General features: G+C 39.9%; 1 protein-coding gene across 3 annotated transcripts; it reads left to right on the top strand.

The window, feature by feature from the left end:
• The first annotated feature begins 5,583 nt into the window (after positions 1–5,583).
• Positions 5,584–12,137, top strand: LOC115819250 (prostaglandin reductase 3). Of its 3 annotated transcripts, none has more exons than XM_030782814.1 (3): positions 5,804–6,313; positions 8,208–9,137; positions 11,534–12,137. In XM_030782814.1, the coding sequence occupies exons 1-2, from the start codon at positions 6,039–6,041 to the stop codon at positions 9,130–9,132; spliced, it is 1,200 nt and encodes a 399-aa protein (XP_030638674.1). In that variant the 5' UTR covers positions 5,804–6,038; the 3' UTR covers positions 9,133–9,137; positions 11,534–12,137. The 3 variants fall into 3 exon arrangements, with proteins under 3 accessions (XP_030638675.1, XP_030638674.1, XP_030638673.1); XM_030782813.1 differs by having other exon boundaries at positions 11,531–12,137; XM_030782815.1 differs by lacking the exons at positions 5,804–6,313; positions 11,534–12,137 and adding an exon at positions 5,584–5,651 and having other exon boundaries at positions 8,208–9,259.
• Positions 12,138–14,200: the final 2,063 nt, after the last annotated feature.

Genomic DNA, 14,200 nt, shown 5'->3' with positions numbered 1-14,200 from the left:
AGTCTTACACTTCTTCAGTGATACAATCATTTGAAGAAAAGCTTTTATTGCGAACCACATCTTAAAAATCATTACATGTATAGTTTTACAAGCTCAGGCAAAGGCCATGAATCATAGCTACAACATGATAGATTAAAACGCCGTCGTTATTTATGTTTACAATGTAAACTGCAATGGATTTGGTGATCAAATCTACACTCAGATTTATGTCTGCCAAACAATATAAAAATAGAATGCGTTTTCTTTTTTTCTTTCCCCTCAGGCAAGAAAAATCATAAAAGAATGAAAAGAGCTCCTCTCAAATAGTTCTATTTGTTGAGTTGCTATAAAGTTTTCCACGTAAATTTTTGCATGAGGATTATACTGAGGGGAGAATATCACATTACAGCATCAGAAACTGAATTCACAAAGGTCGCTATGTAATCTTAGATACCCAGAGCAAAGGAAAACCATTAATCCTAGGACACTGATATTCTTAGCTACTCCAAATATAAAATTTTACCATCTCAGAAAACTAAAAAAAAAAAACAAAAAAAAAAAAAAAACCAGAGAGAATTAAGAGAACAGCATTGTAAATTCTTACATAAGTGAATTATCTAAATCAAGTGTACTTACATCTGCAAGTGCGTATACATGCATGTGCTCCATTCTCTACTTTCTTACCCCCCTAACCCCCCCCCCCCCGCCCACCCCCAAACCTCTAAACAAAAAAGAGAATATCTGAGAAAATTATACAATTTTCATTATAACAGGTGTTCGGACATTTGGGACTTCATCCGACCAGTTACGCCGCTTTGCTAATTCATAGTGGAAAATATATACATTTAAGAGGGAAAAATTAGAAAGTTTTTATAGGAATCTAGCGATTCCAGGTCTAAAGGAACACATAGCGTAAAAACAGCAAATCTAAAAACAAACAAACATAAAAACAAAAAAAGAACATCATCTCTCAGAGAAAAAAATCTGAACACCACAGTGTTTGTGTGTGAGCAGCATAAAATATATATTTAAATAAAAAAAAATTGCAGAGGGAACATTCACATTAGCATTTTTGCAGCAGAGCGAGCGACACGGCTGAATTTGCTTCCTCAATTTCTGGGCGTTATTATATTGTTAAAAAAAACAGCGGATTAGTGAGGTCATTAGCTGGCATTGTCTTTCTGAGATGATTAGTCAGGTAGCAAAGTCCATTTGTCACCTGCACGGCTAAATTGAGTTGATACTGCTCTGGAGGCTATGGGGACTGTGGAATATCAACTTGATTACATCAAGGCAGCTGCGGACCTGACACCTTACTGAATTTGTCAGCATTAATCGTTAGGGCCTGTCACAAATCCATCAGCTTAACAGATAATTAGGGCTTCCTATAATGAAGCCAGGGATGCAACCTTACCTTCTCTCTAATAATTAACAACCCTCTTCTGCAAGAAAGTGAAGCTTTTTTCCTCTCAGCTAACAACACAACATAATCCCACTGAAATAGACGAGTGTCATTCTTCACTAATCACTAGTCACAGACACAGAAGCACACAAGCACACAAGCACACGTGCACGCACACGCACACACACACACACACATACACACACACACATACACACACACAATTACAGCGAATTAAAAAACATGTGTTATCCCTTCTTGCATCTAAAAAACATACAAAATGGGACCTCAAACGCTGTATGGACTACAAGCCCCTTTGTTTACTCTAGACCAAATACACAAAACAGTAGAAGACACAGTAACTGAAAAATTCTCCAGGCAAAAATTCAAATTATTTCATATATATATATATGTATGTATATATATATATATATAAAAGATCAGCACAGCCTAACAGCAAAACGAATTATGTGTATTGCGCTTTGTGTATCTATGCATACAACTTATTGTCAAAACACAGGAATAAAACACAACTAAACAGATACCCACATTATCCGGCTGTGTGTGTTTATGTCTCTGTGAGTATGTGGATATACATACAACACTAAATTCCCATATTATCAATAAAATATCAAAACATGGAAGCAAACGTGTTTAAGGAGCCGATAGTCCCTGTGATCACGTTTTCCCAAAAATTTCATTTTGTTTCTTTTGTTTGTTTTATACTATGAGTATGCAGTAGCAACAACGACTTTTTTCCATGTCTAGTTTTGATTTGATTTTGAGCCACTAAGTAGCGTGATAATGTAAGAGTGGAAACACTCTTGCCTGCCAACTTTTGATTGACTGTTAGGGCAAATGATGTATAAGCCTGTCAAAAGAGACAAATGGATCAATAGTAGTATTCGGAGAGAATTGGGAGAGAGAATTGGGGGGGGGGGGGGGGGGGGGGGGGGGGGGGGGGTGCGTACAGAGTGACGCCATGTTTTCATTTAGGGGCTGCCAGGGCAGATTATTGTGCCCCCATCGCACCTCTCTGTCAAATTTTTAAAGGCTTTATAAAAACAAAAAAGAAAAACAACATAAACACAATGAGTTCACGGCACACGTTATAACTCACAATGAAATTTATCTCTGCGTTTTGTGTCACAGCAACTTCCCTATAAGTTTCTGAAGGCTGTCAAACATGAGGAGTCAGACTGTGGAAATCATATTAAAACTGGAATACAGGTTCACACAGTTGTCTTTTGTGAGCAGCATGGGATGAAAGAATTGAATTAGGACACTTACATACTTGAATTTACAGAAAATAAACATATTCTTTAAAAATGTTGATATTGATACAGAAATATATTGGGGTTACTAAATTATAAATTTTGTTATATGAATTCCCTTAACATTAATCGGGAGTGTGCAGTGCTTAAACTGATAAACCTGAAGAGTTCAAAATCTTCAAAGCCTGGCCTCCTGTTCTGTCTGCTCTGCACCTCATATTTTAAAATCTCTTTAAAATTCTATAACTGTCTTTTGTTCACTCCAGTTGTTAATGCCTAACTTCAAAGGCAGAACCTCATTAGCAGTGAGGTAGAAATCCCTGTCACTCATTTACATTTGTTAGAAGAGTAAAAAAAAGAAGTCTCCAAGTCCAAATTACTAGACCTCAACCTTGATTATCTTGAGTTTTAGCCTGCTTTGGTAACATTATCGTCGGGGTAAACATTTTTGGTCCCCACACCACAAAAAATGTGAGTCAAGTGCTTTGTGTGGCATTCGTAAAGTGAGATATATATATATAAAAAAGTCGTATTCTAAATTTAAGAAAGAACTTAAGTCTTTCACTAAGACTAGCAGGGCTGTGGTAGTTAATTTTCTCTACATAACGGGGATTTAGCCAGTCCCATTATCCTCAAACTCCTAACGTATATTTAGCAGTTCTCTCTCTCTCTCTCTCTCTCTCTCTCATTTTAGAATAAAACATGGAGGTGAGGTTTTTTTCCTCTCTCTTTTTTTTGGAGAACTTTCCTCTATCTTTTTATGAGGGGAGGGGGCGGAGAGTTGTCCTTTGAGTGGCTAAAGCTGTCAGGAGCATGCGTGTCTCCATGGAGAGATTTATTGATGTTTATCAGGGATGAATAGATCAAAGGCTGCCACATGACAGGCGATCAATCACGCATCAAATCAAGGATGGCAATCCTCTAATAAACCAGAAAAAGAAAGAGAACAGCTCACGCTACTTTTCTCTCCATATTCTCTCATCTTTCTGGTTCAATTATTCATATTACTACAGCACATTACTATAAAAAGCACTGTGAGATCTAACGTTTAACTACAATTTAATTCACTTATCCGGACCAGACCGCGACATATTTCTGGCACATTCGCGAATAATTTGTGTCAGCACAGATTCAGATTTATTCTTCATGTGGATGAAAGTGTGTCAAATATATTGCATTTCGAAAAATTATTAATATTTTTGCTCTTTATTTTCTGAAATACAATGGTCTCCTATTATTTTTCCTGAAAATATCACACAGATACGTTTCTTGGTCCTGTTTCCAAAAACTTAGGATAAAACTTTAGTGTTATGGTTACTTGTGTTGTTGCAGAGGGTAAAATGAACGCACGAGAATCATGTGTTTACATTGTTAGTCGCAACTATTTCAAAAAGTATTCGAAGCATGAAGGTAGCTGTGAGTGAGATGAAATTGTCACATGGAGGGCGCCCGGACTTACCTGCAGATCTCCTGGGTTCTTGCTGCTTTCTCCTCGGCATAGTGACCGTCACTTCCCACGGTACTTTTCATACAGAAATCTCAAAAACTGCCAATCACTGTAGAAAAAAAACACTATCCCAAAAATCTTGATATCTCTAAGTCGACACAGTTCTCGACTGATAAAGTGTCTTTTCGTGTATTAATTTTCAGTCTGCAGCGTGGCTGAGTAGGTCCTCAGTGATTACTGGCAAATATTAAAACCAACAGGAAAGCAGAAAAAACTTTCTGATTCATAAAAATAATTAACGATTTTTGCCAAATCATACCATGCCGACTACGACTCATCGTCGCTCATCACTTTCTGTGAGAAAACAAGCGGTAGACATTGAAGCCAAGTTTCAGTCACTCCCCTTCTGCCATCGGAAAAGATCACAATCTCGTCGCGCTACTTTGTAACGAATGCTCCAAGATACATAAACTCGGGGGAACGCAACACGTCCAAAAACAGTGACCATTCAGATCATGTGTCAGGTTTATAGTTCCGTGCGGGGACCCCACCGCCAAAGCTCTAGAATCGAAAGAAAACACAGAGAAAATGGACAGGCATTAGATGGTTAATGTCAGTCCGTCAGCACGCCACCTCAGCCAGATCAAGCCTCGCAGTCAACGGATACTTTTCGCTCTTCCCCTATGCGAGCGGAGAGGCTCGGTCTCTACTCACATTTCTGGTCGTAAAAAGAATTTTCGCTGCTGCTTTCAGGGGTGTATGCAGACGGCTGATGTTGTGTGGCGTCTGTGTCTTCGGAAAATAAACAAGATGCAGACATCCACCCTCACGAAGAGATCGACACGGACTAATTTCTCTTCTTTAAACTCCAGGGACTGAGCCGGGGTCGTGTCTGAGCTGAAAAAACGCATTGAATCCAGAAGCGTTTCAGACAGTCTCAACTGATAGACAGACGCATCGAGTAGCTTTTCCTGCTTCACTTTTACTCCTCCCCTTGCACTAAGCGTCACTCTGACAGCAGAACCTCCCTGTCAATCTTTTTAATTGTCTTGTTTTTCCTCTCCTTTACATTATTATGACATTACAAATGCAGCCAATCCTTGAAGATAAAAACAAGAACTTAAAAACGCTCCCAAAACACTAGTAATTAAGCTTCCTAAGGACATGTAGGGAAATACGTTGAATTTTAATACTCTCGTGTTACCTAGCCTATAGGCGTTTTCTTATGAAGACTGTATAATTTATCGTCTGTAGGCAACGCAGAATGTCATTATGGCTCTGATCAGACCTTGTTTTTCTTAATGTTAAGTTTTGGAAACCATATAAAGCGTGTGCAGGCGCTTGGTAAACAATGCAGCTGTGAACTTCAAAAGTACTCTGGGCTTTCCGGAGGCTCCAAATAGTCTATCATATCCGGTCAACGTTAGGGCACATGCACAGAACCACTAGAGCTCAGCCGAACCTGCTCAGATAGTCTGAGTCTGAGTCGCTGCCATGGTTTCTTGTCTCTTCCTCGATACTGCCGATATAATCATATGAGTCTCACAAGGTAAGCTTGGTTTTTTTTCTCATATTTAATTTTCTTGTGTAGCACTGCTTGAATAATTTCCAAAATTTTTAAATACTAATTGAAATTCAAGATTGATTGGTTTCACCTTACTGGGCAGGAAATGCTGTACACGGGAAGGGGAGGGACTCGGCCGTACTACGGTAAACGCATGATAGTTGCCCGCTGTGCTACCTAAGTAACGATAGTTACATTATTATGCTTTTTTATTTAATTACGTAAATAAAGTGCGTATTGATTACCCACGTTTTGATTACAACTAGTCATGAAATAAGAGCTGCAAGTGAACGATTTACTGTAAATCTGTGTAATCGCGACCAGCATTCACTCAGTGACCGTGAACTTTGTTATATTTCTTGTCTTTGGGCAATGTCCACCTTAGGCTTGTTGAGGAACAGTAGAAGAGTGTTAACTGGATTGTGTGGAAGACCCAACACGTTTTTTGGAATTAATCTTGTGTCAGTGCGTTCTATTATCGATCTGTCTTATTCCACGCACTTCATGGATTTTAAAGGTTCTTCAATCCCTAGCTCGATGAAAAAGCTAGTCGTTACAAAGCTTAGCCAACATTTCAGAGATGCTGTTACGTTGCAAACTGTCCCTGTCCCGACCCCAGGTGACAGCGATTTGCTAATCAGAAATCGGTAAGTTCTCCTTGTGTCTTGGTCGCAAAAAGGCTCTGCTCAAAAGACGCTCTTTCACCAGACCGTGAAGTTGAAAAGAAAATCATCTCTTCCTAGTCAGAGTATAGTGTTAAAAGGCCAATAAATGGCATCTTACCTCTTCTGTTGTCAGTGCTAAAGGCTAGTGGTCATGTACGTGTCTTGAGGATTTTTTGTAGATACAGTTTACATGGCAAGTACATTATGGTTCCACCTCAAACATCTGTCCGTCAGTTCATCTTTGCACCATGAAATGCTCAGTTTTCTTACATCACAAAATAATACTTCGAAGCCCAACACTGTATTTGAAGTTAGTAAATCGAACAGTGTCGGTGTTTTTAGCTGCTAAAAGCATCTCGGAACTGTAAACATTATTAGCCTACTTGTGATGCATGAACAGGCTGCATCCACCGTGCACCGTAATGCATAATGTTTATGTGAACTGGACAGTCTTTTTGGAGGCACTTGGCCACCTGCCTTCAGTCTGCCCCATCTAGTGCCAAACCGATGCCATCAGGTCGCTTTTGATACCTCACCTTAAACAAAGACCAGGACGGTGCGATAACGCGACAGGAAAGTAATATGTAAGAAATAAAATGTAACGCTCTCAAATAAAATGACTTTATTTTAAAGTACTTTTAAAAACTACCTGAGTTGAGGTAAAGGACACGTTTTGGATGCTCTGTGATGTAGTAAGATTTTTTTTTTTCCTCAAAAGAGAAATTTAGTTTGGTCTGAAATTGAAATGGTTAGCTAAATGTGATGAAAAGTATTTGTTTTGGATGTACAGCCAAGAAAAATACTTGCATACCCTCTTATTATTAAATACATTTCAACCCTGCTCTGCTTAAAACAATTCTGATTCTAATGAGTGCATTGAAAGCTGTGAGGGAATGAAATGTACCTCACACTGAAGTACAGGGTGTAAACTTAACAGTCTATGATTCCACTCCTACTTACCATCAAGTCTGTTTAACTGCCTGACTGTTTTCATTTTTGCAGTTTATAAATCCTGATTTTACAACATTTTTTGTAGGTTTTGTTTTTCCTTGAATTGATTTCAATAATTTATTGCTTTATGATATTTGCTCTTGCATTTCATGAACAGTTTCAGAATCAAAATGTGTTTTTTTTTTTTTTTTTTATAACCGTTGTGAAATTAAGCCTTAGATAGCCCAGTCATTATAGCGTATGTAATGAGATCAGACCATCTTAGTCAAATGGATGGTTATTCCATAGTAAACAATGTCACTGCAAACAGGAACCCTGCTGTTTGATTTAATTCTGTTCTTTGATTAAAAATTAGTTTTTGTTTTTTTTTTTGTTTTGTTTTGCCTTTTTTTTTAAACATGTCTAATCACATTAGACATCTTCGTTTAATACATCTTTCATCACAGCAGTCTGACACAGTGACACCCAAACAGTTTAAAGTGTCCATTTGTAAGATGTGGCAAAACCTAGTGACAGTTTGAAATGGTTTGATATGGTATTTTATCTGAAAGCTGATATCAATTCTAAAATCAATGTTTCATATGTGTTTCATCTGTACCCCTTATCATTTTTAATAGCAAAATTAAAATGACCTGTGAAAACCTATACAGGTGCATAAAGGGAAAATGTCCTCGGGCCAAAGTAATGCTTAACAAGTCAGATACCTTTACTTCCTTATGCCAGAAGCCCACATTGTAATGAACTCAGGGTACCAAAAGATTTAATACATTTTACAGTTAAATTAGTTTAGGTCAGCAGGGAGAAGAAAAAAATTAAACAAAACAAATTTGATTGTTTATATGTTTCTCCTGTCATGTCTACCATTCCTGTCTCCTGCTGTGATGATATTATATTTCTGTCTTATGTTTCCCCCTTTCTTATTTAGATATGTGGGAATTAATGCCTCAGATATTAACTACTCAGCAGGACGGTATGACCCCACGGTGAAGCCACCCTTTGACGCAGGCTTTGAGGGCATCGGTGAAGTTGTAGGTCTGGGCCTCAGCGCCAGCTCTCGCTACACTGTCGGTGACAAGGTCGCCTATTTCGGGGATGGGGCTTTTGCAGAGTACACGGTGGTGCCCGTCAAAAAGGCGCTCCCCGTGCCGGCCGTGAAGCCGGAGTACCTGACCCTCCTCGTGAGCGGGGCCACCGCTCACGTTGCCCTGCAGCGACTGGGTGACCTTGCGAAGGGAGAGACCGTGCTGGTGACGGCCGCAGCCGGCGGCACCGGGCAGTTTGCCGTGCAGTTCGCCAAAATGGCCGGCTGCCACGTGGTGGGAACCTGCTCCTCAGATGAGAAGGCCGGCTTCCTCAAGACCATCGGCTGCGACCGGCCGATCAACTACAAATCCGAGGACCTAGCGGCGACTCTACGCAAAGAGTACCCGCGCGGTATAGACGTGGTGTACGAATCCGTCGGCGGCAGCACCTTTGACTCGGCCGTCAATAACTTGGCCGTCAAGGGCAGACTGATAGTGATTGGGTTTATTTCGGGGTATCAAACAGCAACGGGCCTTACGCCGGTGAAGGCGGGTACCCTGCCCGCCAAACTCCTGCAGAAGTCGGCCAGCGTGAGGGGTTTCTTCCTGCCTCACTTCACGGCAGACTACAGGGAATCTCTGAGGAGCATGATGCAGCTGTTTGCCGAGGGGAGGCTGGTGTGCGAAGTGGACGCTGGAGATATCGATCCCGAGGGCAGGTTTGTGGGGTTGGAGTCCGTGTACCGGGCCGTGGACTACATGTACGCCGGGAAGAACGTGGGCAAAGTGGTAGTGGAGGTGGCTCCGCATGTCGACAGTAAACTGTAACTGAGGTAATGGTTGTTTTCACGGAATGACATGAATGTACCACACACGCAATGCTTGCACAAAACGGTGCGCTTTAACTGCAAGTGATCTGAGCTGTAAAAAAATTATAAATCTGTGAATAAATTTATTTTTGAACACTGGACATACCATTTTTTTTTTTTTTTTTTTTTTTTTAGTTTTATAATGTTGGAGTGCATATTCACTCCTTCAGAATGCTCAGCTCATTCAAAGAAACGTCCAGCGAATCTATTCTCATTTCATTCAAAAGTTAGAAATTGTCTCAGGATATCATGTGCAAACAAATAATAAAACGCACTCACTCACACACACACTCACACACACCTGTTTCCACCTGGGAGGGACCGTTGCATGTTCATTCAGTGTGAACATGTCATTTCCTACTCCAGGTGGCCGCTCAAAAAAAAACAGCACAGTGTGAAACGTCGTACAGGTGTGACCCCAGCATGCAAAGCTGCTCCCTCTCCACTGCCCACATGAGAAATGAGAAACACACTGTACCAGGCTCAAGTAACCTGAGACTGTGGCGCTGTGTGTAGTATTCACAACTGAAACTCATGGCAAACAGAATCAAATACACAGAATTATACAGTGAATTGATATCTCTTTGAAAAAAAAAAAAAGCGACTGAACCATAGCATATCTTCTATTAATACATTCATTTTCATCTCTCTAAGTAAATATGTGAATACGTACATACGTAGAAAACACTATAAAGGATCGCAAACAACAGCTTCTACAAAAATTCTTAGTGTTTAAAGCTCATGGCTAGAGGTTTTTTTTCCCTCTCCGTAGTATTAGTGAAATACAAGGGAAAATGTATTAGTCGAGCTCTTAAGTGAAACCTTGCTACTTGTGAGTTTCCCTTCAATTAGCAGAGGAAGCGTCCTACCTTATACTGTCCTCACGGGTACACCTGCATCAGCTATGATTACAGCCCAGTTAATTGACTTTAATTGGCTTTTGGTTCTTACCAGTTTTTCTAATAAAGTGTACACGACCAACAAACCCACCCCCCACGGGAAACATTACACAAAAGTTTCACACAGAACAGAAAGCTGCTCTGAAAACCAGTGCTCATACACATGGAAAGGTTGATGGCTAAAGAAATATTGTCATTACTAGAAATATGGACTTGGCCCTTGATTATATTCCATCTGAGATTTTATTTTCTCCTTCACGTTTTCCGTTTGCACATCAAGCGTCTTCTCTTCCATCGAGGCTGTATTGTACCTTAGTCTTTGCCAAGACTGCACAAAGTGTCAGTTGATGTGTTTCCACTGCTTATTCAGCCAAAATGTGTTAGTATAACCATCAATTTCCCCATCAAATTTCCAGCTCAATTTTTTTTTTTTTTGCCAGCCTTGTGAGGAACACACACTTGCTCAAATACTTACAAATGTCCTTTTGAAAAGACCAATGAAAGATATTGTGCTTTTACAAAGTAAAGTGCTAATATAAATAAATTGTTTAAAAAACAACAACAACGGTAAGTATAGTGCAGCTTTTTCTAGTGATATAACATATATTATTTTCCAGTAATATGTGTCACACAATGGTGTCATATTGTAATGTATGTATATAATGTATGTATGGTGCTGAACTTTCTCCACAGTGAAGTCTAGGTCAATGCTTCATGTAGAATTACATCACTTAGTTTGTTATGCCCTGAGCCAGAGAACATTAATGAATTTGTTTTGTACATAGGCACAGTATGTTTGCATGGTAGCGGCCTGTAATATAACCTTCACCCAAAAGAATGGAAAGAGAAGATACACAGTGTGTACCATAGAGCGATTAGAAGATACATATTGATTTTGGTAATCATTTGCCTTTAATGAAGGGATGTGAAATGATGAAGTGACATGCAGATATAAACAGAGGAAAAAGCATCTTCACCAAACTGTCAGAACAGGAGGCTGTGATAAACAGTTGTCAATACAGTCTGTTGAATAGTTCAGCCTTTTCTCTATCCCTCACTGACACATAGCATATGTATATGTAAAAGGGAATGAGAGGCGTGGTGTCAACATCAAAACGCTCTGACTAACCAACAGTCAGGAAACAACTAAAGGTGTATAGCAGTGAAGTTATTACAATTTGTGAAATCATGATTCATCTCTCCAGCTTTGTTGAATGCAGGACCTAAGTGAATGGACAATGGTATCGTGTTACATACTGTTTAGCCTGGTTTTCAAACACGCTTATAGTTCCCCTCACAGTCAATGTAGCGTACCTTATTCTGTCGATAGGACATTTGGCATCAGTATTTCACAAACTCGGGTTGAGACATAAAGCCCCGCCCATCCAGCAGTGACAGACAGGTGCTCACTTCTTTCTTTTTTTTTTTTTTCTTTTTTTTTGTGTGTGTGTATCCCAGCAGATGCCATGACAGCCAAGGACACAGTGGTGTCAGTGTGGCGTTGTGGAGAGGGGACATCGTTCATCAGTGCGTATCGTAATGGGAACCTCCCGTTGACAGTGGTCATCAGGACACGAAAGCAAAAGGCCCCATAAACATTACATGACAGATGGCTAGGAGAACAAGCGGAGACAGGAGGAGAGAAAGCAAAAGAGAGAGGTACAGAGAGGGGGAGGGCGATGTGACAGAAGAGCGCATATACATAAATGTGAGGAAAGTGAAGGATGAAAGTTTTAGTAATGTAAATATATGGGAGTGACAGTCACTATGCAAAACAGGCTTAGTTTTGAGGGTCTAAACATACGACACAGGGACATATGTATTTGCTGTGCGGGTGGTAAGCCATGTTTTATCGCTGTTCCATAAACATAACATTGTACATCTTCTATTTAAATGAGCAGTGTACTATTTTAGATAGATTGTAGAGAGTGTACCAAAAATAACGACAGCCAAAATGCACTTGACTCGGCATAATAACAGCTTTCTTTTTTCCTCCTAAAATCATTAACTTAATGATAGCTTTCGTTCCGAGTTGTTACAGCTGAGGATTTGGACGTGAATGAGCTTATGAATGATGGTTTCCATAATAAAATTATTACATAACAAATGAATCACAGAATCAATTTAGTCTTCAGGATCTGGGCTCGTATGAGAATGAATGAGGTCCAACGAGAAGGGTGGAATCCTCCAAATATGAAGAGAAGGTTTCCTCCAAGGCTAAATATGTTTTTTACATAGTATGTTTTTTTTTTCCTTTTTCTTTTTCCTTTTTTTGGCGTCGGGAGGGGGGGGGGGGGGGGGGCGCTCCTCTCATCAATTTAATGAGCTTGCGTTTGTTTCACTTTTCTTCATCTCTGTTTGTTTGGCCTCATGTCAGTCCCGACACTGGCCAATTAGTGGAATGAAATTGTTTAGCCTCCACAGCATGGCTGACTTGTTGTATGGGAAGAGGACTAAGCAAGATGTTTATTTAAAGTGTGTGTCAGAATTTGGGAGTTGGAGCGGGAGGGGGTGGGGGGGGGATTGTTGAAAGCAGAAAAGGGTCTTGCTGGCAGGGAGCTAGGGCGAGACCCAAACGCAGACAAATATCCTGAAGGTAAGTTGGAACAATGTTACTTTAAAAGTCGGGAAATTTTAAAATAAGGAGAAATTAGACGGAGCAGGGTGCGAAAGGTGTTGGCATGGATGAGGTAGCTACAGTGTGAATGAGAGGAGAAGTAGGCAGGTTGAGAATATAGAGGTGATGGAGACAAAGTGGTACGTTCAGTGAGAAGAATGCGTGAGAGGTACATGATGAGAACTTTAGGGGGGGGGGGGGTGCTGTGCCAAAGACTCTTGTATAATTCCTGTATGTCAGACTCCTCAAGGGGAAGGTTGTGAGTATATTCTTAATTAGAAGAACATCATGTAACGAGTTGAAAAAAATTTTTTAAAATAACGTGGCAAACAATGAAGACAACATTGATCACGGTACGAAAACCCCCATTAAAAGTGAAAAGTAGCACATTCAAGTTTGTTTTACAAATAAGCGATACAGACGGACGCGCTCGCAAAAATTACGCCCAGTCTTACTCGTTTCTCAAACAAGTGAGCAAATGATAAGGAAAGTCAGACTCAAACAATTATTATCGTGATGTTGCAGAAAGAATAAGAAAAATGCGTATTGGAATCTACACATTATCGTCGAGTGTTGGTGTCACCATAGCAAACCAACACTCAGTGAGCAGGAAATAACTGAATATATCATTACAGATTTAATATCAGCGTCGCTTTTTATACATTTTATATCAGCATAACCATGATCATTAATTAACCTCAAGTGTATAATTGTATGTAGGACCACCTACATCACACAGAAACACTGCCATCCGTCTCAAAGACTCTCTCAACAATTGCTCACTGCACCTGTGTGTGAAACTACAGTTATAATGTCCTTCTGTCTATGAGTATGGCAGAATGATTGATTGGTTACATTCTGATGCTCTCTCTCTTGCATTATACAGGTGTAAGAATTTCCCAAGATTCACTGATTTGCAGCAATTTCACTGTCTGAGCTTGAGAACATTTTGATGGCAGAGACGATCATTAGGAAAGGTCACGGGACAACGAGCGGCATTAGCCGACGGAAATATTGAGAAGGGTTAAACCTGAGCTATGATGTGACATTGAGAGATAAGACAGATGATTACGAAATTTTGAAGTCCCCTAATTTCCTAGAACTGATTTTGATTCAAACCTATCAAGGCTAAAAGTTCAGGTAATAATTCATCAGTGCTTAACTTTCCCAGTCATTCAACACTTACCCCTCTCCACAGCCGATTCATCAAAATACGCACCAGCTGTTTAATTCAGAGTGATCACCCATGGTCTGCTGATGGACTGAGAATGAGGGATATCATTAAAACAACTGAGTCTGGAAAGGAGAAAATGAAAAAAATCCCACTCTATTTTCATAGGCCCTGTGTCACTCGTTTGAAAAGACTCGCAACATATCTCTTTTCTACACTCCTGTTTCTTTAGTATCTCTTTACACTCTTGTTTTCTACCCTTAGCAGTGGAAATCTCCTCTATCAAACTGTATCGTCGCAAAATTGTACCACAATGACCAAAGCAGAAAGAAAAAAACAA

Source organism: Chanos chanos, chromosome 8, assembly GCF_902362185.1.
Source record: "Chanos chanos chromosome 8, fChaCha1.1, whole genome shotgun sequence".
Taxonomy (NCBI): domain Eukaryota; kingdom Metazoa; phylum Chordata; class Actinopteri; order Gonorynchiformes; family Chanidae; genus Chanos; species Chanos chanos.
This window is presented reverse-complemented; position numbering and strand designations above follow the sequence as displayed.